Source organism: Coccidioides immitis, assembly GCF_000149335.2.
Source record: "Coccidioides immitis RS genomic scaffold supercont3.5, whole genome shotgun sequence".
In the NCBI taxonomy this organism is placed as follows: domain Eukaryota; kingdom Fungi; phylum Ascomycota; class Eurotiomycetes; order Onygenales; family Onygenaceae; genus Coccidioides; species Coccidioides immitis.
In genome coordinates this window covers 200,148-222,735 of record NW_004504307.1, presented here as the reverse complement: position 1 = coordinate 222,735, position 22,588 = coordinate 200,148, and the positions used below count along the sequence as shown (strand labels likewise).

Below are 22,588 nucleotides of genomic sequence, written 5' to 3'. Positions count from 1 at the left end.
TGTGCCCTTCTTGACTGTTTCTGTATTTCTGATTCTCTGCTATAGTTTATGTAGAACAGTGTTATTTCTGTAATAGTATTTTTTGCTTTATTGTATGCCAATTATGCTATGAGTAGTAGTGTAACCTAATTATTCTGTTGGTAGTTAATATATTCTTACAGATATTGCTTTAAGATTTGATTCAGTCACTCTGTCTGTTCATCTGTCTGTAAATGATAGACTGTTGATATCTTCTGTTCAATTCCCAATTATGTTATTAATGTTATCCAGAATTTGCTTATAAATCTAATGTCTTGATTGATGATTATATCTTCTGGCATTCTGTAGTTAGCAAGCATGTTTTGTAACACTATCAGTGCTGTATCTGATGCTGTTATTGCTTCTCTGAACAGTATAAAGTATCTGTACTTCATTAATCTGTCAGTAACTACTAGTATTGAGTTGTACTTCTTCCCTTTCATATTCTTCAAATTCAGAAGTTTTGTGATGGAATTCATCACTATAGATCTCCATGGTCCTCACAGTTGCAGTATTGGCTGTAGTTTTTTATATGGTCAGTATTTGTTGGCTTTGCTTCATGCACATGTCTCATATTCTTTGACATGTTGTCAAATATTCATTTACATTCCTGGCCAATAGTAGGTTCTTATGGTTTTCTTCATTATTTTGTTAATTCCAAAATGTTCTGCAGTGATTGTGTTATGTTCTTGTACTATCACTTGCTTTCTGACTTCTCTAAATACATATATCAGTCTATAATATAGTATCATTCTATCTTTTTTCTTGAAGTTGCTATTTTTCTTATCAATCTTTTTCACATAATTATCTTTTTTTATTGCTTTTTTGATCTTTTCTTCAATATCTAATTCTTCTGTGGTGATTCTTGTCACTCTCAATGTTTGTCAGTCCAGAATCATATTTTTCATTTCTTCCAACTTCTTGAAAAGTGTTCTTGAATCTTGTTCTTTTCTTATAAGATCTAGTCTTCAGCTTAATGCATCTATTCAGATATTTTCTGTGTTTTTGCAGTATCATATTTTAAAATTATAGTGTACCAGTACATCTGTATACTATCTGGCTTGCTGTCTTATAAGCTCTTTGATTGTTATAAAGTATTACAGATTGTTATAATCTGAGATAATCTTTGTCTAATATTGGTTTTCTTGTAGTTCAATCTTCTATTTCTTCAGTGAACCCACTATTGCAAGTAGTTCTTTATTATAAATATTATAGTTTTGTTCTGCTGGTGTCATTATTCTTGCATAGCATGTAACTAGTTATAGTCTTTCTTGCTCATCTGGTTGTAATCTTTCTACTATTGCACAGTGTAATACATTCATGTCAATCACACATCTCTTTATCAGATTATAGTGTTATTTTATTTCTTCTTTTCTGAACTTGTCTTTTATTGCTTCAAATGCTTGTTGACACTCTGTTGTTTATTTGAACACTTTATCTTTCTTGAATAATTATGTGAGTGGTCTCACTTTCTGCAAAAATTCATGTATAAACTGTCAGTAGTAATTCACTAGGCTGTGAAATATCTGAACTTTTTTGACTTCTTTTGGTGTTAGCCACTGTAGTATTTTATTAATTTTTTCTGGCTCTATTCATATTTCTTCTGTTGACATGATGTGTCTAAGGTATTCAATTTCTTTCTTGAAGAAGTTACACTTCTTTAGTTTCACTGGTAGGTCATATTTTTATAGCTTTTTCAGTACTTTCTTGACTTTTCCAGTATGATTCTTTCAGTCTTCTTTAGTGAATATAACCACATTATTAAGGTGTCTTATTCTGGAGTTTGTTTTCCCTTCATCACCTTTTTTAATTTATATCTGATGATAGGCATCTTTAATGTTAATTAAAGTAAATCATGTTACTCCTCTCAATCTGTCTTGCACTTCTTTAATCAGTGGTATCAGATAGCAGTTCTTAACCATGATACTGTTCAACTGTCTGTAATCCATATATAGTTGTAGGGTTCCATGTTTCTTTAATGCAAACAGTATTGAATATTCTGCTGATGACATTAACTTTCTAATATAATCTTTCTTGAGATTATTCTTAATATATTTCTTTACTTCAGCTGATTCTTTCTTGTTCAACTTATATATTAGCAATTTTGCTGATTGTTTTTCTTTCTGTAGTTTTATCTCATGATTCTAAAGTTTATGCTTTAGTAAACTGTTGTTCTGATTTCTTTCTCTGAATACATCAATGTATTTCCAGAATTTCTCTGGTAGGATTTTCTTGATTTTTTCATTCTGGTTATTCTTTTGTACTTGCAGCTGCACCAAGTTATTAAGATTCTTTATAACTTGATTTACTTTGTCATCATGGGTCAGATTTTCATGAATTTCTTCTATATTAATCAATTACTCTTCATGCAGTATCTTTCTGTTAATCTAACTTATTACAGCTAGTGTCTCATCTAAGTTATTTCTGAGTATAAATCTCTAATCATAGCATACTGGTTCAAGAGAGCATCCACAGTTTATTAGTTTAATTTTTTCTTCTTGCCAGTCAATTTCTGAATTATATCACTTTAATCAAGAGTATCTCAAGACTATATTATAGTCTTCTAGATTTATCACTTTAAAACATACTTTCTTATAGTGTTGTTGTATTCTTATTCTGATGAGATATGTCTCTTCTTTAACTTTATCAAGAGTTCCTTCTCTCAGTCTTAATAACTGATAGGGATATTTCTTTATTTACTTTATAATGTCAGTTTATTTAGTAAATCTTCTGTCAATAAATAGTTCAGTTGCTTCTGAGTCTACTAAGACTATTACATACTTTGATTCAAGTAAGATTACCATAATTCTGAGGTGACAGATTTGTTTATTGATAGCTAACAGTTTTACTTGCTTATTCATGCTGCTTACAGACTCTTATTTATAATAGTCTGCTTATTTCCCAAATTAACAAGAGTTATCTTGAGTGTCTAATTATATATCTTGTAATTATCTTTATCAGTACATCATTTCTTGTGTATTTTCTGTATATACTTGTTGTCTCTACATTCTGCACAGATTTTACATTCTTCTAAATCATGCAGAAATCTTGTCATTTTTCAAAATCTCTTATCTTCACAAAATTCACATTGACATTCATACTTGAATTTATTATGGCATGAGTGGCTTGATTCTTCCATCTCTTTTTGTTTTTCATTTCAGTGCTGTCCACACATTATTATTACTAATAATTCATTCTCTTCTTTGTATGTGGTCCAGTGTAATTGGTTGTCTCAGATCTATAATATTCTTGCTATTGAGCATTTTTCTTCTTTATATATCACACTTTCTATAAGACTTAGTTTCTTCAAGATATCTTTTTTATATTTCTCAAATTCTAGTATTTTTCAACTTGATTCTTTTTTCAGCTTTAGTATGGTTATCTGTTCTTTACTTAACTAATATTCTTTATTATTACTGTTGTCTTGTTTCTAGATTGCTTACAGTTTCTTTAGTAATTATAAGTAGTATTCACTATACTTTCCATCTCTGTGGATAGAACAATTATTATTATAGCAAAAGCTTTAATAAATCTTAACATAATTTAAGTGTTTTATAGATAAGATATTCTATAAGTCTAATATTTCTCATTCTTCTTTCTTAGTGTCACATCTGCAACACTGGCAATTCTTGATGTTGTAACTATAGTCTCTATAATATATAAAGTCTTTCATAACCCATGTTCATTATTCAAACTCTTCTTGTTGTTTCTGGTGAAGCTTATATAAATATCTGTAGATCAGATATTAAGCATGTTTCTTGTGCTTTGAGTTCTGAATTTTGTTTATTTTCTGTTTGTAGTAGTACTCACAGTCAAGTAGTTAAATTCCTTAATTATTACTTGATTTATTTCTTGTTCTCACACATAATTCTTTACATAACTTTTATTTTTTGTCATCCAGCTCATTTTGGCATTTTAATTCATCTTTTAGTCACTGAAATAGCTTCAGATAAGCTTTTATAAGTTATAACTTGTTCTTCAAATATCTTTCTGAACTACTGTTAAAGTTTTTCTTGAGTTTGCTCTTTTTAAATTATTATTTAAAGATATTGTTAGACTTCAGAGTTTTCTTTATTTTTTTTAAGATTGCTCTGAGTTTCTTGTTTTTTTAATCTGCTTTCTTTATTCTGCATTGCTTTGCTTAGTGTCTAGATTTAGTATAATAAAAGCATAATTTCTCTTTCTTTCTTTATTTTTTTTCTTTCTTATTAAGCATGTCAGCTTTTATTGCATCCAGCTCCATAAGTATGTGTCTGTAAGAGCTTACTTATATATGTTTGTTTCAGTCTTGATCTTTAATGTAATTCAGCAAACTGAGTTACTTTTATAGTGCTTTTTCTTGCTTTTCCATCTTTTATTTATAAAGTCAGTTTCCAATTCTGACTGCTACTTTAATTATTTTGATTAAGGTGTATAGTTGTTTCTCTAATCACACTATTTTATTTTTGATCTCATCAAATAGTTCTTGATAGAAAGTGTCAGCTAAGGCTTTATTATTCTAATTAGTGTTGACACAGACTTGCTGGAATCTTATAGCATAGTCTTGTGGTGATATCTTTTATTATATTCAGTATAACTGCTGAGCTACCACATTTCATTTCTCAACTTCTCTGAAAATGGTTTTTAATGTCTGAATAAAAATATTATAACTGTCAATAATCTTAAGCATATTATCATTCTGATCAACTTTATCTTTTTTATAGTAATTCTACAGATAGATGTCAAACTAATTAAATGCTACTTTATAAAGATATAATACTGCTATTATTTTTTTATTCTTATCATTGCTAAGTTCTTTATTTTTTATATTTATATAGATGTGCAGTTGTCTCAAAAAAGTTTATAATTTTTCTTATTTACTCTTGAAAAGTTTCAGTAAATTAACTTTAGCTTTATCTTTCTTTTCTTATTATTCAGTAAATGAAATAGCTATAATCTGAATCTCAAGCTGCTTATTATAATCTTTTAATTTATGATTCTGCTCTTCAAGTCTTTCAGTAATTTGTTCAAGCTGCAAGATTTTATTTATAAGATCTTAAGTATTAATAGCTGATATTTTGAATGCAGACATGGTTTCTATATTCTGTTAGATCTTGATATAGAGTGAGGGTTGTATCTTTATACTTAATATGATACAGAAAGTTCTTTCTTTATACATAATTTCTGAAGTCTCAGGTGTATTTTCTTCTGAGTCAGAAATGATTAATGTGTTGTGTGTGACTAGAACCTCTCTGAATTCTTTAAGATTTGAAGAGTATTAAAGAACTCAAAGAAAATAATAACAGATTGAAGATAGTAATCAATAATTTAATAATACTTCAGTTGAGTGGACAGTCTTGCTCTGATAATAAAGAATTTCTGTGCAGGTATATCAGAGTCAGAGCAAGACTATTATATCTTCTTAAGAATAGCAAAATCAGGTACAATTGTACAGTATTATAAGACTTTAATAGTATAGAAAGTAATCAAGATATGAAGATATCTGATTCAAAGATATCTATAAGATAGTAAGAAAAGTTAATCACAATGAACAAGTTTATCAGATCTCTGGTAATAAGTATTCTTATATATATGATGCTCTTCTGGTGATACTTATGATACTTTCTTCTAGATTGCTCATGTTATAGTATCACAATATATGATACTCTCTTTCTTATATCTCATTTTGCTTATATCACCTTCTGATTACATGACTTCCCATCTTAAGATTTCTTCACAACAGTTTATAACTTCATCTTGTCAGGTCTTGTCCAATCATTCTGTATCTCTGGCTACTGTACCACAAGATTCATAACAAGAACAGACAACCACACCAAAGCTAAAGAAAAAATCAAGTTGGGAAATAAGTATTAGAACATTACTTCATTCTGAGCAAGTTAGAAATCTTTATATCATCAGTATAAAACCTCTCAGTTAACTGAGTACTTTCTCACAGTTGTAGCATAATTTAAGGTCTCTTGTAATTCAAGATCTTTAATTGCAAGAATAATTAAGACATTGTTGACCATGTTGTCACATATTAAATGTTGAATGTTGGAGGAATTTTAGTGGTAGAAGATTTGGCTTGTTTAATGGTGTGGCTTGCTTAGTGATGAACTACCTTATTGTTCAACACAACACTTTATCACAAAGAAAACTCCAAGGCAATATAACTAGAATGATGCAACAATGAATTCCGCTGTCCCTTGTTCTATCTTGAATTGATTCACATCTATGATTTTATATGCCTTGGCCATCACCTCTGAAACATCTGGCACATTCACAATGCCTACATCAGGCAGCTGTGCTACAACATCCATCACCCAAGCTCTACATCTAAACCCTAAATCCTGCGAAATCATACTCAGATCACCTAAGATATGGTTGATTTGGGCATGCCCCTGCGGCATGGCGACAGTTCCAACTCTTAGCGCCAATGCTAATATTTTCAAACAATCAAGATTATTGGTACAGTAATGCCTCTATGTAATGATCACCTTATATAACAAATCCTCTGTAAAATGGACGAAAATCTCTTCCAAAATTGAATCTCTATACAAAATATTCGTTAACCTGTAGACAATTTCTAAATTTTCCAAGAAGGCTTGAAGTCCTCTTGTTGCAGATTGCCCCAAATGCAGCGCTGAAGATATAAAAAAGCATAAAATCTGTACATGTAATCCCACTTAACACTGTTATACACTATTCTAGTAGGGCTGCCTGCAGCCTTGTTTATAAAAACCAGATATCAGACAGGAAACATTACCAGCATCACACTCTGTGGCCTAGAGGCTAATGAGCAATTGATGGGCTTCATCTTTCACATGATCCATACTTGCATATTCACCATGCCAACACTTCACAATTATCCTTCCACAGAGAACATCATCAACATTTGGGAATGAGTCTGGTTCAGGCCAACAGAGATCAGGGTTCTCAGGGTTGAAAAAATAGTACTTATGGACTTTCCAGGACGCAAGGGAGTAGAGTACCCAACCAAGATGGAGTATCTCAATCTGCACATTCAAGTCATTATCATTCGCGGAAGCAATGTCGATATCAAGTGGTAATAAAACAGACTGTCCGAAATCTGCAAGTCGGAGCTGCCCATCCCATATTAAGATATTGCGGAGAGCAATATCATCCACAAATACTTTGCAAGAATGAACATAGGAGAAGGTCTCAACAAGACTCAACATCCAGTTGACTTTTAACGAGTCCTCAGGTTCCGGACTAGTTTCTAGATAGGACTCAAGATCCCCCTGTGCACGGGCTAGCTCAATCCCATACTGGGATGTTTTAAAGCAAGGAATAATGCCTTTATAATTGCCTAGGCGTTCAAAGACTTGGATCTCATTCTGCAGGGTTTGCTGATTTATTTCGTTCACATATTCCATCTCCTCGCGGTCGCGATAATGTTCAGATTCATAGCGCTTAGGTATCTTAACAACACGGTCCTTCCCCATCTCAAGAACAAGCCCAGTCATGCCAATCCCAATAACCGAGAGGTCACAATAAGGATCATGGGACAATGGAGAAATTTGGGTGCTCTGGGATTCTTCAGGGCTGTTCAAGGGCTCTATATCCACTCGAGGTTGGGCGTCGTAATACTGTGTGTCCGTTTGAGGAGTTTGAGCATTGAGAGATGATCCAACTCTCTTTTTGTTTGTTTGGAGTTGAGCTTGAGTATCATCAAGCTGTAATTTCATTCAACTTAGTAAGAGGAGACGAAAACAACTTGATCAAGCTCACCTTTGTCTCAGCTGCGTCCTGAGTCGCAGGAGGCCAAACAACATCCCAGAACCAGTTACTGATATTGGAGAATATCATGATTGTTGCCGGCGAGCGTAGCAGAGGAACGTCCCAAAAGCAGAAGACAGACAGCTGGAACTAGTAAGACAGTAAAGGGCCACAGTTGCAGAAGGCAGCTTGGAGGGATTAATTTATCTTCTACAGAGTACTTAACAGAAAGATCAGTGGAACTTCTGTCAGTCAGTACAGTAGGTAATCTTATTTCACTCGTCACGTGATGTCTCGTAAAAGCATTAAGTGAGGAATTAGCCAATTAGATTCTTAGATTTGCTTGTATAAGGGTGATAGCCTAATTAGAACTCTGCTACGGAGTACGAATACTAAAAGCGGCATGCCTCACAATCTTTTCTCAGTGTCTGAAAGCAACTAACTGTATGCGTACCGAGGTATGTATCACGAATTTGTGGATAGCAAACAAACAGCGTACTGCCTCAATAATAAGTCTTCACCATAATCGGAGGATAGTGAGGAGAATGTCTGGATAGCAAATGTAGTAATGAAAGGACAGCGTAGTGGTGAAGCTCAGGGATAAAGTGTAAATGAGTGGCTCGAAGCATGAATAAGCTTCTTTTCCAGAAACAAACAAGGCCTTAAGTTATCAGCTTCTGCTCTGAATGATTCCTAGCCAGAAACTTGAATAGCAGACTTCGACGCTGAGCCTGCACCTGCACCTGCACCACCGTTCCCGCTATTGTCCTTATTCTTAGGATCATCACTTCTTTCGACAATCGGGGCAGAGATGTTGACGGTTTGTGCTTGATGCTTTTGAGGTAGGTTTAGGAGGATCAGGACACCATGATGGAGGTGAACGCTGGTGCGCTGCAGTACACATCCGGGGAGTTGGCTCTGCAGGCATATTGATGGTATGCTTGCACTTGGTGAAGTATACTGGAGCCGGGTTTTCCATGAAGCACATATTGAAGAAGGACAAGAATGACTTCTTATTCTGAGAAAGTGAGTTTTAGCTAGGCACGTAAGGATTTAGGAAAGGCAACTTACCAGTGTAGTTTATATTAATATATAAGCGGCTTCGTTCGGTTCACTTCAATTTTGGCGGCGTGAACGGTTTGGAAGGGACGGTTGGCGTCTCTCTCCTCCAAGTCCAAGCAAGATGCCTCGACCTTCTTATAAGGCGGATCCCTGTTCGACCACCCGACTCTTCTTCGAGGTACAGGCTTCCGTCTCTTAAGTAGCAGGCAAGTCCTACCCCCTACCGTACGCATCATTGCCTCATATAGCGTTAAATTAACCGCGAAGGAACTGCTGCATTGCTGTGATATCTCTCCCCCAACACTCTCTGCGAACCAACTTCTATATAAACCTCGAATGGTGTCGGTGTCCATTGTTGGGAAACGCGAGGACAAGTAATTGCTTGCGCATAGTTTCTTTCTTATCAATTCGTTGGGGTACCCGTACGCAGACCAACTCAGCATAGCATCTAATGTAGGCTTCAGGGGAGAGTTTTTCGATACACACGTACTTGGACTCCTAACCCGAGCCACAGGAAGCTTCCTCGTTCCGCACCCATATTCACTTTGTAGTTCGGAGTCCAGAACGTTTAGGGTAGGCTCCTGCTGGCCGGGTTCTCAAAAATCTCTACTATCCGCTTCCTGACACCTGGTCCGGCACGCTCTGACATAGCGACCAGAAACCTTTCGGTACTCTCCGACAGAGCCAATTGCTTGTCAATAACATTATCTATCCACTTGATAGCATCTGGATCAGCATTTTCTAATCTAGGTTTCAGAGCCGTTAAGATATCCTCCGACAGCGCTTTTTGTTTGCTAAGAATACTTATTATCCGCTTTCCAGTATCGAGATTGGCATCTTTTAATTCAGAGACCAGAGACATTTGAATACTCTCCGGCAAGCCCGCTTGCTTGCTTAAAATCCCTAGTATCCGCATCCTGGCATGTTGACCGGCATCTTTTAATTCAGAGACGAGGAAGTCCAGGGTTGTCATTAGCAAGGACGTGTATCTCCCCAACACCTTTGTGGCATACAGTCTAACATTGGCATCCGCATCCTTTAACCGAAAAATCAGAGAACGTACATGTCTCTCTGGAAGATCTCTTTGCCAGTAAAAAACACTGGACGGCCCAGTTCCTTACATTCGGGTCGACATTGTCGAGATGAGAAGCCACAAGATCCAAGGTTCCCCCTGGCGGGCCGTGTTTGGCTACAATACGCCCAGTAACTTTTCCAAATTCTCGGATGCGTGTCTTTGACTCGGAGCATCAGAGAGTTTAAGGCCCTTTCTCGGAGACATCTCGGGATGCGGAAGAAGTACCGCGCGAGGCCTTCGACCAACGTACGCAGAGCAGATATGCCAATAGCCTGGTTAGTATTCTCCAATTGACTAGAAGCCGTGAGGATTGGCATGCCGGATTTTATAAACAGCTCCGCCGGTCTCGAAGTCCAGCAGCCAGAGACCAAGTTCCCCAAAACTTTCCACAGTTACCCTCTGGGGAAGGCATCAAAGACAATTTGAAGAGCCCTTCGGCCGATATTCCCATAGGCATAGGCATTTTAGACAAGAACCATGCCACAGAGAAGCCAATAGCAAACTGCTAAGGGAGCGTTGGCGAATGATATAATGGACGGACGATTTTTATTCCCTGACGCCACGTCACGTCTGGGAGAACTCCTTTTGGGACAAAGAGCTGGTAGAGATGTTGGGTATCCTGGGGTACAATTAACTATTTCATTGTCATGTCTAGCAAATATGTGCGATTTTAGTTTTGCGCTTGTAGCAACAATGCCGGCAACACCATTCCCTATTTCCTTTTCATTAATCTGTTGTGCTTGCACGATGCCCACCTGGTCTCTTGAGGACATAGCAACGAAAGCCAGCTTTGAAACGTAGGCGTTTGAAGAAAAAACATTACGCCCTATCAAACCTAGACGCGCTCTCTCTTGCGCGGGGCGCTTCGGATGATGTTATCGACACGAAGGAGGAGCTTAAGAAAAAAAAAAGAAAAAGAAAAAGAGTATTAGTACTGTCTTGCGATCTGGCAAGGAAATATATATAAGAGTCCACGACTTACCTCTGCAGCTTCTGATGCTGAAGACACAACCGCCCTCTTTAGCTTATAACTTTCGACGACGCCAAGTTCGCGCATGTTTGCAATGCCGCCACCGGGAGTAAGAAGATCCAAACCGGAGCTCATCAACCCCTTGTTGATAGCCTGCCTTAGTCGGGTAACAAGGTCGCTTGAATCCAGGCCGGCGTTGTCGGCGAGGATGGTGGGGAGCTGCTTGAGCGCTTGGGCAAACGCGTCAACTGCGAGCTGCTTCTTGCCAGTGGTGTTTTGGGCGGTTTGCTCGACGGCCCTAGACATGATCATTTCCGCACAGCCACCGCCGAGTGTCACCTTTGGCTCTTTCACGGTTTGCGATAGGACGGCAAGGGCATCGTGGAGGGATCTCTCTGCCTCGTCAAGAAGTTGTTCGGTGGCGCCCCGCAAGACGATTGTGCAGGCTTGCCCGGCGGCAACTCCCGAGAACTTAATGAGAGTATCTTCACCAATGATGACTTCTTCGATGAGGTCACAGTGGCCCAGCTTCACCTGATCAGGGTGGTCAAAGGTGGAGGCGATCTCTCCGCCAGTCACCAGGGCCAATCGCTCGATGCCATCGAAATCGGCGTGTTCGATGGAAACAATCCCGGCATCCGTAAACAATTGTTCGGGCCAGTTATAAATGAGCTGTCGGTTCACAAAACAGTTAATGCCATGGGCCTTGATCCTGTCCACCTTGGCTTTCATCTTTTCCTTCTCAGCTTTCTCCAACTCAGCAAGCTTCCCCGTAGAGTCGACCTTGACTCTTGCTCCAAAGATCTTGACTTTGTCTGTGTCCATTGCTGTGTTGGCAACCAAGATCTTTGCATTTTCGAGCCTCTTCGGCTGATTGACGCCGATCTTCTTGTCGAGGATGAAACCTTCGTCGAGATATGAATCCGACAGCTTGCCACCCGCCTTCTTAATGATCTGGATATGGCTCAAATCGGTTGAGCCTTTTAGTCTTAAGACTGCATCACAGGCCAAACTAGCAAAGTGGTCTCGATCCTGAGCGAGGACCTTGGAGCTGAGGGTTGTTCGAGCGATCGAGTGTAAATCTTTTCGGAAGGCGACCGGGTCGGAGCTGTTATCGACAGCAGCTTGCTCCAGAGCCCCAAGGGCAGCCTTGCTGGCTATTCTATACCCATCGATGATAACCTGAGGGTGAATCCTCTTTTCGACGAGCTTCTCCGCTTCACGTAGTAGTTCTGCAGCGAGCACGGTCACGGACGTCGTACCGTCACCAACTTCGTCATCCTGTACTTTAGAGATGTTCACCAGCACTTTCGCAGCAGCGTTATCTAATGCAATAGCTTTTAATATCGTAGCTCCATCGTTTGTGACCATAATTTCCCCTGTCGAGCTGGTTTCACACCGTTAACAGCTGACTTATTGAACTGGTCGAGTTGAAAGCTCCCACTTACGCGGATTGAAGGATCTTGTCCATTCCCTTGGGTCCCAAGGTGCTCTTAACCAAATCTCCCACCGCGATGGCACCGACAAAAGCAGAGAGACGGGCAATTTCACCCTTCTCCTCCGTCACATCTTCCGCGAAGATTTGAGTGGGGTTGTTGAACGACTGCCAGGGTCAGCATATATGGAAAAGAAAATTATTTGGGGATTTGTCGGGTCATACCATATTGGGCAGTCAGACGGATCACAAATCTATTGCAAGAAGCTTAAAATATACCGTGAATGCCGGGGAATGAAGCTGTTCTCTCCTGGGCCCCTCCCCTTGCGATGTGTGGTGCTCTCTCAAGGTAAGCTGCAGAAGATTCCCGCCAACACGATCCATAGCAGAAATGGGGAGGATTTGTAAACCGTAGATCCACTAGTCCCGATACATTTACGTCGGAATATACGTTTATCCGAATCCACGGTTGTTTGGAAGTTTAAAAATATATATGTTCTGAATTTGGAAACATAGCTTCCAATCCTCAATATAGAAATTGGGAAATGTTCAAACCCCTGATCAATGAATATATCTAGGAACATTCAGGATACCTTTTCAGGTTTATAAATGTTTATAGTATAGAAACCATTATAGTATAGAAACCATTATAGTATAGAAACCATTATAGTATAGAAATCATTATAGTATAGTTACCCCAGCAGACACTGGAGAGATTTCAACTAATATGCAATACTACATACATCAAACTGTCTGATCCACCTATAAAAAGGAAATGCTCCAAGTGCAGTTGAGAAAGATAGTCAGCAAAGCAGAATCCAGTTCAAGTCTTTTGGAATCTTTGCTGACAGGTATTGTGTAAAGGCTTGATTTGTGGATTGCAGGTAGACTAATTATATGAATCTCATTCTGATTTACCTGCAAAATTGGCAAATCCAGTACCCTCTCATGCTGAATTTCATGAGCAGAGAACATGGCAAAAAAAACTCTCCAGCAGCTGCTCTGGTTGTGGGTGAATATGCATCTTATTTGCCTGATCTTGATGCCTGATGCACAAGTATACTCAACCAGATTATTAAGTTTCAATGTAGTGTGATGCACATCTTCATTAAATGTAAAGATCAGCTTTTGAAATAATCAGATTGGGGTTGAACCTCTGCTAAGCATATGTTGATATGCTCAATCACTGCTGTATGAAAGTTGGAGCTTTTGCAAAAAGAAATGCATAATTAGTAGTTTGGAAAGCTGTGTGCTTTGTAAATCAAGCAATTTCATAACTTTGTGGCTAGCTGGTAGTCAGCAGTAGGCATTGATTAAGGTATGGAAGGGGATGGTAGCATATGAATCATTAGCTTCATCAGCATTCTCATTATCATCTTGTTGCTTATTGTGTTCTGATTGCACAAGGTCTTGCATAAGAATCAGACATTTGCAATGAAGTTGCTTCATCTGACTGCTAATATAGGGTTCTGATTCCATAAGAGTCCCATCAAGAATCAAGAATATAGTGCATTTGAAGCTCTCATAAATCAGTAAAATCTTTTCAACATCATGCTTGTTGATTTGCTGCACAAATGCTTTATATTTATAGTGTTTATTCTCTCCAATCAGTACATTACAGTTATTTGGCACAGCATACTTCTTTGCCTGATCAGTATAGTGCACCCTGATATGCATGTTTAATTAATGTTTCAAAGCATGTAACATCTTACCTGCTTTTGGGGCAATACTGACAGTGTTAATTGAAATGTTCTCTGTTGGGGGTGTCATAATTCAATTGAATACTGGTAAATTCTGCTGTGATCTCAGCATTCATACTGCCCAGCTAGCTGACTGTGATGCCTTGACAGCCATGACAGTAGTATCTATCACTTTCTGAAGTATAGTTCAGGTGTTGGTAACCACACTTTTAAGTTCATTGTACCCAACAGATGTCTGAGAAGTTAATAGTGAATTGCTTCTTGCAATAGCACCAAAGATTTTAGCAAGCAACAAATACAGAATGTCAGAATCAATTAACTGTTTATTAAAGAAGTTATAGAGAGCCTGCTGAACAACAGTCTGAATCCAGTCAGGCTTTAGAGCAAAGTGAAGTATAATTGGGATCACAATTAAAGCTTGAGCATGTTTCTGAATTTGGTAGAACTCCAGATGGGTAATTGAAGACTGCAGTTGGGCTCAGTGTCTCTAAAATAGAAATCTCTGTAGAGTTTGGCAGTATTTCTTCTGCCCCTCAGGTGTTAATATATGTGATATCAATAATGTATGTGCAATTTTGAACAGGCCTGAAAATTCACTATAACAGGAGTCAGAGGGGAAAAATGTCACCAGATTCAGTGCTGGACAGATCTTCAAAACTGGAAGACTTTTCTTGACTAATTTATGAGTCTTTTACAGTGCTTCTTGCTTGTGAACAGTCTGCTTTACCTTAATTTCAGCCTGCAAATTGAGTAGCTGGTAATGGTATTGACCATGTTTCACCAAGTTAAAATTCATATTGAACCTCTCCACATTAGAGACAGTACAGCTCTGACAGAAGACTGTTGCAGTAGAGTGTTTGATTCCAGCATTGTTATTTTGCTGCAGCATGTCATCAAGATAAGTAATACAAGAAGTAATGACTCTGATAGTTTCTTCACCAGTTACCACAATGTCAAATTCTCTTTCAACTGCTTGTAAACCAGGAGCCAATGCCTCTATAACATCAGGAAAATTTGTAGCATGAGGCCTGAGAGTAATTATATATACATTGTTTTGTTGTCTTCTTTCAGAATCATTAAGTCCTGCAGGAATTATATAGAAGCCAGTTATATTTTGGTACATGTTTTAATATAAACTGAATCCATTAATGAACAGCAGGAAGAGAATGGATATAATTCTCTTGATAGTATCATCTGGGCAGAGCATCTTGATCAGCATATCTCTTCTGTATGCTGTAATTTCCAGTTCACCTCAGAGTGGAGTGCTAAGTTGGAGCTCTTGTACAGATGATGTGTGGTAAATTGTATTTATCACTTGCTGTACAAAGAACTCATTTGTTTCTGAGAGTTTGTAGCTATCTGATCTGTCAAAGATGTAGTCAAGATGGACATCCAGTTGAGCTAGAATGTTGTCTTCATGTATAATATGAGTTTCCTGGTCTTCCAGTAAGAGCAGCTTGTTTGGGCAAAGTGAAGATCTCAGCAAATGGATTCTTTTATCAAAGCTGTTGACAGTAATAGTGTACTGAACAATAAGAATAATTTCACTGGGTTTTGTGCAGGCCAGTCTCTGATTCTGACTCACAAATTAAATTCTTCTGATATGGATTTCTTGTTCATTTCAAGTACACTTACATGCAGCATTGTTGCACCTGAAATAAACAAAATTGAAAGAAAAGACTGGTATTTTGTCAGGATATCATGCAAAGTCACCTGATGAACATCTAATAGAGCTCCTCCAGCTCCATGATTGCCACAATTTGGTTGAGTTGTCAACTAGGTCAGCCATACCAATATGTATCTTCTTGTGAAATACAGGAGACCTTGCTAGTAATGACAAAAGAGCCACAGGATCCTGAAAGAATAAATTAGATGTAAGAGATGTCTGTATTAGTTGCTTCTTGGCAGGTGAAAGAGTTGGCATTTTCAATGGAACAGCTGGTATGAATGCCTGTTGGATGGGAAGCATAGAGAATTGAGCTCTGCATTTCTTCTTCAATGTGCTCAGCCCCAATGGTAGAGATCTCAGTATACTGATATCTTTGGGAATCTGTAAGACTTCCTGCAGTGCCTTGTAGTGTTGGTGAGATATTCCTGATTTTTTACACCATAATTCTAAAGTGAGTGTGAAGTGGTTCAGCATTTCATCAGGCTCCACACACACATGGACTAGAACCTCCAACAGGTCATTCATTGTAGTTGGGATGTAGATCTCAGCTGGCTGGTCACCCAATGAATTCTCTAGTTGTGAATGAAAATTGGAATCTCCATTGCCAACTGGATGTACTGGATGTAATATAGTCTGTAACCAGGGTTCAGATTCAGGCTCTTCATACTGTTGTGATTCATTGTTATCAACTGATCCTATAAGTAGAGCTGCTACTGCTTCTTGTATAATCTTCTGCACTCTGATATCTTCTGATTCAAAATAAGTGTTGGATAGAGTGTTGAATGAAGCATCAGAGGCATCTGAAAGACTTGCTGCATCCTGTATACAGTAATTAGAATGATGCAGGCTGACAGAGAATTCAAGATCTTACACTCAATCCTGACTTCTCAGTTTGATTGTTTGGCTGAATGTTGGGTTCCACTGAAGATAAAATGTGATTGTAATCTTGTGATTCCCATAACAAATGGGCAGGCTGTCTGTATCTTTAAAACTGCAAGACTGGAAATGGCAAATGAAGTTGCCTTCTCCAAAACATATAGTTCTCTATACACCTCAAGTATCTTGAATCTCACATGTTTGCTTGAGGTTTATATGCTGGTTTCTGCAGTAGTTAAGTTTCAAGTTGCAGGAACAGTGAGAGTTGCTGTGGAATTTCTTTAGGACAAAGTATGTAGGAATTAGAAAGAAAATTGCTGTTTGATTGGGGAATTGAATGTATTATAGCAAAGTTGAATGTTAGAGCAGCTGCAAAATGTGCCAACTGTGCTACAGATTAACTGTAATATTCTGATCACCTAGATCTGTAATTAGCCCTAAGAGATGCAAGATCAGTAATGATCTGCATTCTTCTGGATGATCAGCCTATTTCAAAGAAATCAATCACTTAGTGATGTTGAATTTTAGAATGTAGAGGAATATGGATACAGATCTGAATAGCAACTTGGGCAGTTGAATGCACTCCAAGTTAACTATATAATAGATAGTGAATCTCTCCAAAATTCAAGCATTCACTCTTGTTCATTCTCAACAGCAATCTGATAGCCAAAATGTCAGAGATACAGAGTACACCAGTGCCAAAAAGAACAGCTTGCACCTTCCCATGGGCTCAATTGCACAACATGCTAAAGGCTTAAGAAACATTGTTTAGTTTGAATACAAGTACCTGAACTGAAGTGTTCTCTGATTATACAGAGATTGAAAAGCAGGTTTGAGTGGTGGAGCATGAGATATGAAATTGGATGTGATGGGCCTATATATCAACATTAAATACTGACCCAATTCCTGATACCATCCAGAAGGTGCTGAGCCTTGAAAACTGGAAAGCTGGAAATGACTTATATTTTTGTGAACTTTCCAGATGCATGTCAGACCTCTGTAAAGATTGGAAATGTAAGATCTTGAGTAGCTTGAAGATTGGAACAACATCCCTAAACTTCTAGTTATGATATAAACTGATCTTATTTGTAGGATCATGTCAGAGAATGTATTAAACTCAGCTTGACTGAGAATTCTGATTTTGAACTTCATGAAATAACTGATTAACAAAAACTGATCAGCTATTTTGCCTGATTATTCAAGTGGAACCAATTCTGTAAAGTCTTTTACTGGATCAAGCTGTATGTTGATTTTGAGAAGTCAGCTCCACAAGAGAAATGATATTTTGAATGTAAGTTAATAATAAATCTTAATTGCCATGATTTCTGCTCTGACAGTTATGGCAATAGAGGTGTATGTAAATTTAGCAGCATATGTAAAGCTGTATCTTGATAATAATAGTTTAAAATGGGATGCATCCATTCTGTTAATCTATACCTGGGATTCTGTACTCAAGCTCTGGAACTGCTTGACACAGAAACCAGGACTGAGAAATGTTAATTTGGATGACTTTGCCCAACAGAAGATCTGATCAAGAAAGCCAAAGACTGTTCATGTTAAGACTTTGCCAGAAATTCTGGATGCAGTCCAGTTGACATCTAGTATGCTGTCCAGAGAACCTGATTCATGTCTGGCTCAGGCAGTGCAAGCTCTGTAGGAGCCAGAGAATGATGATTCAGACAAGAAGAATTGAAATTCTTTGCAGAATATCATGGAGAATTATTTTGAGACTGTAATAAATTAGCCTGCCTGTTCAAAGAGACCTGTGCCAGCTGCAACTGGTTACATGCCCTGAAAGAGATGCAGATTCTAGTTGAATACATGAAAAGATGTCTTCTTGAGTCAAAATTGGCTGTTAGTTTGTACTTCAAAATAGATTTTAGGATTTGATATCTAGACTTCAATGCAATGCTCTGTTATATTAATGCTTGCAAGAGCTGAATTTTGCTATATTCAATATATATCTCTTTATTGTTTACTGTAATCAGCTGTAGAAGCTCTAAGCAAAATGAGTTAGCACTTAGTAATGTATAAATAGACATGTCCTGATTAGGAAATTCAAAACAATCAAGTGGACACTCTAGATATAATAATCTCTTTCCACACAAAATCTCTCTCTTCTTCTCTTCTTTTCTTTCTTTCCTCCTCTTGAGCTTATTATATTTCTTGTTGCCTCTCTCTCTCTATTTCAATATTAAGGTAAGTGGTGAATTTCAGAATGAAATAAGAAACTGCAGCAAACTGAAGAACAATATATGCAGAAATAGCAAAAAATGGCTCCACAAATATATAAATTGGCAGCAGCTCAGGACAAGCACTTTCTGATATTTATAAAGAAGAAGCCAGGGCAAAAGCTCTCAGCTGTCAAAGAAGAGTCTGCTATAATAGATGATACACTCTGTGGCTGCTGTTTAACATTTATGTATATGATGTACATTAAAAAGTCTTGTTCCCACAAGCAAGAAACTGTGAAGGCCTGCATTAATTGTGCAGGAGATAAAAAAGCCTGTGCTTCTGTTTCTTCAGAGCTGCAGAAGAAAGTGGCAGCATTGCTATCTGATTATAATGATTTTCTCAGACTTAAGAATGTGATGCTCTGAGAGGAATTAAAAGTTAGTATGGCAGAACAGGCCACTGGTCTCAGTAAATTACTTGCCAAAATGGCATCTCTGTTAATCTGAACTGACAAATCCCCCTCTCTTCCTCTCTTCAATACTGAAGTTGGTACTGCTACTTTAGCAGTGTTGGAAAAGCTTGTGTTCATTCAAGCTGAACAAAAAGAGCTTGCAGAGCATACATTCTGCTCTGTCAAGATAGATTAAACTGATTGGAGATCATACATTCAACTCATGCTAATGTAGTTATATATATAGAATATTGAAAGAATCTTGGCCAACATCTGCCAGAACTTAAAGTTCAATTGTTTATCTTCTATAGTTAGTATACTTGATGCAATATTGGGATAAATTGAACTGACTTTGATATTTGATGACAGAAAAAGCAAAAGACAGAAGAAACTGTCTGTAAATCAGTAATTAAGATAGACTGATTTGCTGCTGTCCTGTTCTCTGCTGCATCTGCTCCTCTTCTCTCCTTCCCCACTCCAATCATGCCTTCTCTCTTTGTTCAGTTACAGCTGAATATATCTGTGTCAGGCCTGTCTCCAACTGGAGGCAGTGGAGATGATTTGCTCAAAAGTATGATCAGGCAGTCTGAATGGGCTTGCCCTGATGATTCTTCTGCACTGGTCTTATGCCCTGTCCCTGAACCAGAGACTTCAACTGGTGAGGAGGCTCCTGAAATTTAAAAAAAAAAAAAAACTTCATTATGATTTGGGTTGTGCAGGTGGTTGTGTAATACTTAGTTAGTTTCTAGTAATTGAAAAGCTTCTGAATTGGGTTCAAAACCCTCAATTGGTGCATCATATGTTCTGAATTCTATATGTTTCAGACCCTTTATATGTGCATTGTAAATATATGGTTGATCTATGGTTTCAAGCTTGTGACCCATGGTTCAACAGGTCGCGTCGGATAAACGTTTTCCGACGGTTGCCCGAAAAGCTCATTTTTCCGGTATGGATTTGGGCTGTGATCACGTGATGTAGGAGCTGTGCCGCGGAAATCCAAACAGACGAGCTTCAGCGAAAGCGACCCAACGAGCGACACGGTGCTCTCTTCACACGGCTTGTTGTTGTTACGTTTCGAGCTGGCGACGAAGTCGGTTTGAAGATCTGTCTCTTTCCCTAGATCTCCTCACCGGTGTACTGCGCATCCGACGCTGTTTTCTGGCGCCGTCACGATCATGGCCGAAACAAACGCCGCTCCAGATGGACCTTCGAACAAGCGATCTCGGTCCCAGCTGGAGGAAGAGTCGCAAGAAAATGGTGCGTACTGCTAGGTACTTTGTGGGCTGAACGAAAGACCCTGGTTCTCTGTGACATTGGTGCTGAGCCTCTATCTAGACGAAGTGTCATCCTCAGAAGATGATTATGGCCCAGCCCTGCCCACGGCGCAGCCAAAGAAGAAGCGAAGGAAGCTGCCGTACGAGAAGCTCTACATTAATGCTCTGCCTGCATCACCGCGGTACTCAAAGTCGTTGATGCACAAGGAGCAGCTTTCTTTCGTCGTCGTTACACCTCAGACGGACTTTCTGATAACCAGCTCGATCGATGGAGTGGTCAAGTTTTGGAAGAAGATGGCGGTCAGCGTGGAGTTTGTCAAAGAATTCCGTGCTCACTTGGGCGAAATTAAGAGCGTCAATGCTAGCGCAGATGGTCGAAGCTTTGCCACGGCGGGCGCGGATAAGACGGTGAAGATATTTGATGTTGTTACGTTCGGTATGTAAGACTCTGCGGTCCTTATGCGTTGCTTGTCGAGCGGTCCTTCTGACTGACGTTAGATCTTCTGTCTGTCCTCAATCTTGATTTCGTCCCCGGATGCGTCTGCTGGGTGCACCCTAGAGGGGCGTCATTGCCCCTCCTTGCTGTGTCCGGTGAATCGGCCAACGATATCCACATTTTCGACGGGCGAGGGGAGAACCCTACGCCCCTTCATATTTTGTCGTCCATCCATCGAGCTCCCGTCGTTGCCATGGCGTTTAATAATACCTATAACTGCGTCGTATCGGCCGATAACAAAGGCATGGTAGAGTATTGGCGTCCAGAAGGCACTTTTGAGAAACCCGATGGGCTATTCGATCTCAAATCTTCGACCGATCTATTCGCATTTAGAAAAGCCAAGTCGTCGCCTGTGTCCATCACGTTCTCCGCATCCGGCCATCAGTTTGCGACATTTTCTTTCCCTGACCGCCAAGTGCGAATATTCGACTTTCCGACGGGAAAGCTATACAGATCCTACGACGAGTCTCTCACGACTCTTACAGAGATGCAGCAAGCGGGCACAGCTTTACAGAAGCTGGAAGAAGTCGAGTTCGGTCGTCGAATGGCTGTCGAACGTGACCTCCAAAACCCCGTGGTTGCCCCAAAGATCAACGTGATATTCGATGAATCAGGGCACTTCGTGATGTACGGCTCCATACTAGGGATCAAATGCATCAACACTTTCACCAACCGAGTTGTAAAAGTGTTTGGAAAGGATGAGCCGTTCCGCGCCCTTAACTTGGCCATCTATCAAGGCCAGCCGCAGAAAAAGGGCGTTGTCACCGTCTCCATGGCCGCCAGCGCCAATCCCCTCCTCCAAGAAGCCGAAGAACGTGACCCAATCCTGGCCTGTACGGGATTCGCCAAGGTCCGCTTTTACCTCTTCACCAACGAAATCGAAATCTCAAAATCAACACGAGACATACAAAACGAGAAGCCACGGCACGATCGGGACGCCGCTCAGGCCGCCGCGGCTGAAAAACAAGCTGAAATGGGCACTTCTGCCATCCTCCACACCACCATGGGCGACATCCATCTCCGGCTCTTTCCGTCCGTCGCGCCAAAGGCGGTAGAGAACTTCGTCACGCATGCTCGCAACGGGTATTATAACAACACCATCTTCCATCGGGTGATTCGCAAGTTCATGATCCAAGGCGGCGACCCGCTCGGTGACGGGACGGGTGGAGAGTCCATATGGGGAGGGGAGTTTGAGGATGAGTTTTCCTCGCTGAAGCACGATAAGCCGTATACATTGTCGATGGCGAACGCGGGGCCGAATACGAACGGGAGTCAGTTTTTCATCACGACGGAGAAGACGCCTTGGTTGGATGGACATCATACGATATTTGGCCGGGCTGTGAAGGGGTTGGATGTGGTGCATCGGATTGAGAATGTGAAAACGCATAAGGAGAAGCCGGAGGTGGATGTGAAGATCGTTAGTATCAGTGTTAGCTAGCGGCTCGAGTTTATCATAAAGCTACTGTATGATTTTGCCGCGATTTCAGCTTGATATACCTTCCTAGCAGTGGGGCGTTCTGAGTATGCATGTATGTACGTATAGGAACAATCCAAATATTAAAGCCGTTTGGAACCATGATAAATTTGATCGGGTCCCCGAAACCTGGCAGCAGTAGCTGGAGGCCTAAGAGTAAACACGTAACTGGTCATGACAAGACCCCTTCCCCC

At 39.3% G+C, this 22,588-nt stretch overlaps 7 protein-coding genes across 7 annotated transcripts; 2 read left to right on the top strand and 5 right to left on the bottom strand.

The window, feature by feature from the left end:
- Positions 1 to 6,170: 6,170 nt before the first annotated feature.
- On the bottom strand, positions 6,171 to 6,407 carry CIMG_13505 (uncharacterized protein; the record flags this gene model as incomplete). Its single annotated transcript, XM_004444566.1, has 2 exons — positions 6,171 to 6,286; positions 6,362 to 6,407. The coding sequence occupies 2 exons, from the start codon at positions 6,405 to 6,407 to the stop codon at positions 6,171 to 6,173; spliced, it is 162 nt and encodes a 53-aa protein (XP_004444623.1).
- A 375-nt stretch (positions 6,408 to 6,782) lies between these two features.
- CIMG_09923 (serine/threonine protein kinase) lies at positions 6,783 to 7,827 on the bottom strand (the record flags this gene model as incomplete). Its single annotated transcript, XM_001238900.1, has 2 exons — positions 6,783 to 7,694; positions 7,750 to 7,827. 2 exons carry the CDS (start codon positions 7,825 to 7,827, stop codon positions 6,783 to 6,785), a joined length of 990 nt encoding a protein of 329 aa, XP_001238901.1.
- A 603-nt stretch (positions 7,828 to 8,430) lies between these two features.
- Positions 8,431 to 9,152, bottom strand: CIMG_13504 (uncharacterized protein; the record flags this gene model as incomplete). Its single annotated transcript, XM_004444565.1, has 2 exons — positions 8,431 to 8,697; positions 8,853 to 9,152. The coding sequence occupies 2 exons, from the start codon at positions 9,150 to 9,152 to the stop codon at positions 8,431 to 8,433; spliced, it is 567 nt and encodes a 188-aa protein (XP_004444622.1).
- Positions 9,153 to 9,367: 215 nt separating this feature from the next.
- Positions 9,368 to 10,191, bottom strand: CIMG_09922 (uncharacterized protein; the record flags this gene model as incomplete). Its single annotated transcript, XM_001238899.1, has 2 exons — positions 9,368 to 9,815; positions 9,863 to 10,191. The coding sequence occupies 2 exons, from the start codon at positions 10,189 to 10,191 to the stop codon at positions 9,368 to 9,370; spliced, it is 777 nt and encodes a 258-aa protein (XP_001238900.1).
- Positions 10,192 to 10,709: 518 nt separating this feature from the next.
- Positions 10,710 to 12,507, bottom strand: CIMG_09921 (T-complex protein 1 subunit beta; the record flags this gene model as incomplete). Its single annotated transcript, XM_001238898.1, has 4 exons — positions 10,710 to 10,769; positions 10,857 to 12,231; positions 12,293 to 12,447; positions 12,505 to 12,507. The coding sequence occupies 4 exons, from the start codon at positions 12,505 to 12,507 to the stop codon at positions 10,710 to 10,712; spliced, it is 1,593 nt and encodes a 530-aa protein (XP_001238899.1).
- Positions 12,508 to 18,797: 6,290 nt separating this feature from the next.
- CIMG_13503 (uncharacterized protein) lies at positions 18,798 to 19,124 on the top strand (the record flags this gene model as incomplete). The annotated part of the gene is made up of 1 exon (XM_001238895.1): positions 18,798 to 19,124. One exon carries the CDS (start codon positions 18,798 to 18,800, stop codon positions 19,122 to 19,124), a length of 327 nt encoding a protein of 108 aa, XP_001238896.1.
- Positions 19,125 to 20,223: 1,099 nt separating this feature from the next.
- On the top strand, positions 20,224 to 22,493 carry CIMG_09917 (peptidyl-prolyl cis-trans isomerase cypE). Its single transcript, XM_001238894.2, has 3 exons — positions 20,224 to 20,407; positions 20,486 to 20,860; positions 20,923 to 22,493. The coding sequence occupies exons 1-3, from the start codon at positions 20,326 to 20,328 to the stop codon at positions 22,356 to 22,358; spliced, it is 1,893 nt and encodes a 630-aa protein (XP_001238895.2). The 5' UTR covers positions 20,224 to 20,325; the 3' UTR covers positions 22,359 to 22,493.
- Positions 22,494 to 22,588: the final 95 nt, after the last annotated feature.

Coding starts and splice junctions, on each gene's coding strand:
- CIMG_09917 (XM_001238894.2), top strand. CDS start 20,326: ATGGCCGAAACAAACGCCGCTCCAGATGGACCTTCGAACAAGCGATCT. Junction 20,408..20,485: donor GGAAGAGTCGCAAGAAAATG/GTGCGTACTGCT, acceptor GCCTCTATCTAG/ACGAAGTGTCATCCTCAGAA. Junction 20,861..20,922: donor ATTTGATGTTGTTACGTTCG/GTATGTAAGACT, acceptor GACTGACGTTAG/ATCTTCTGTCTGTCCTCAAT.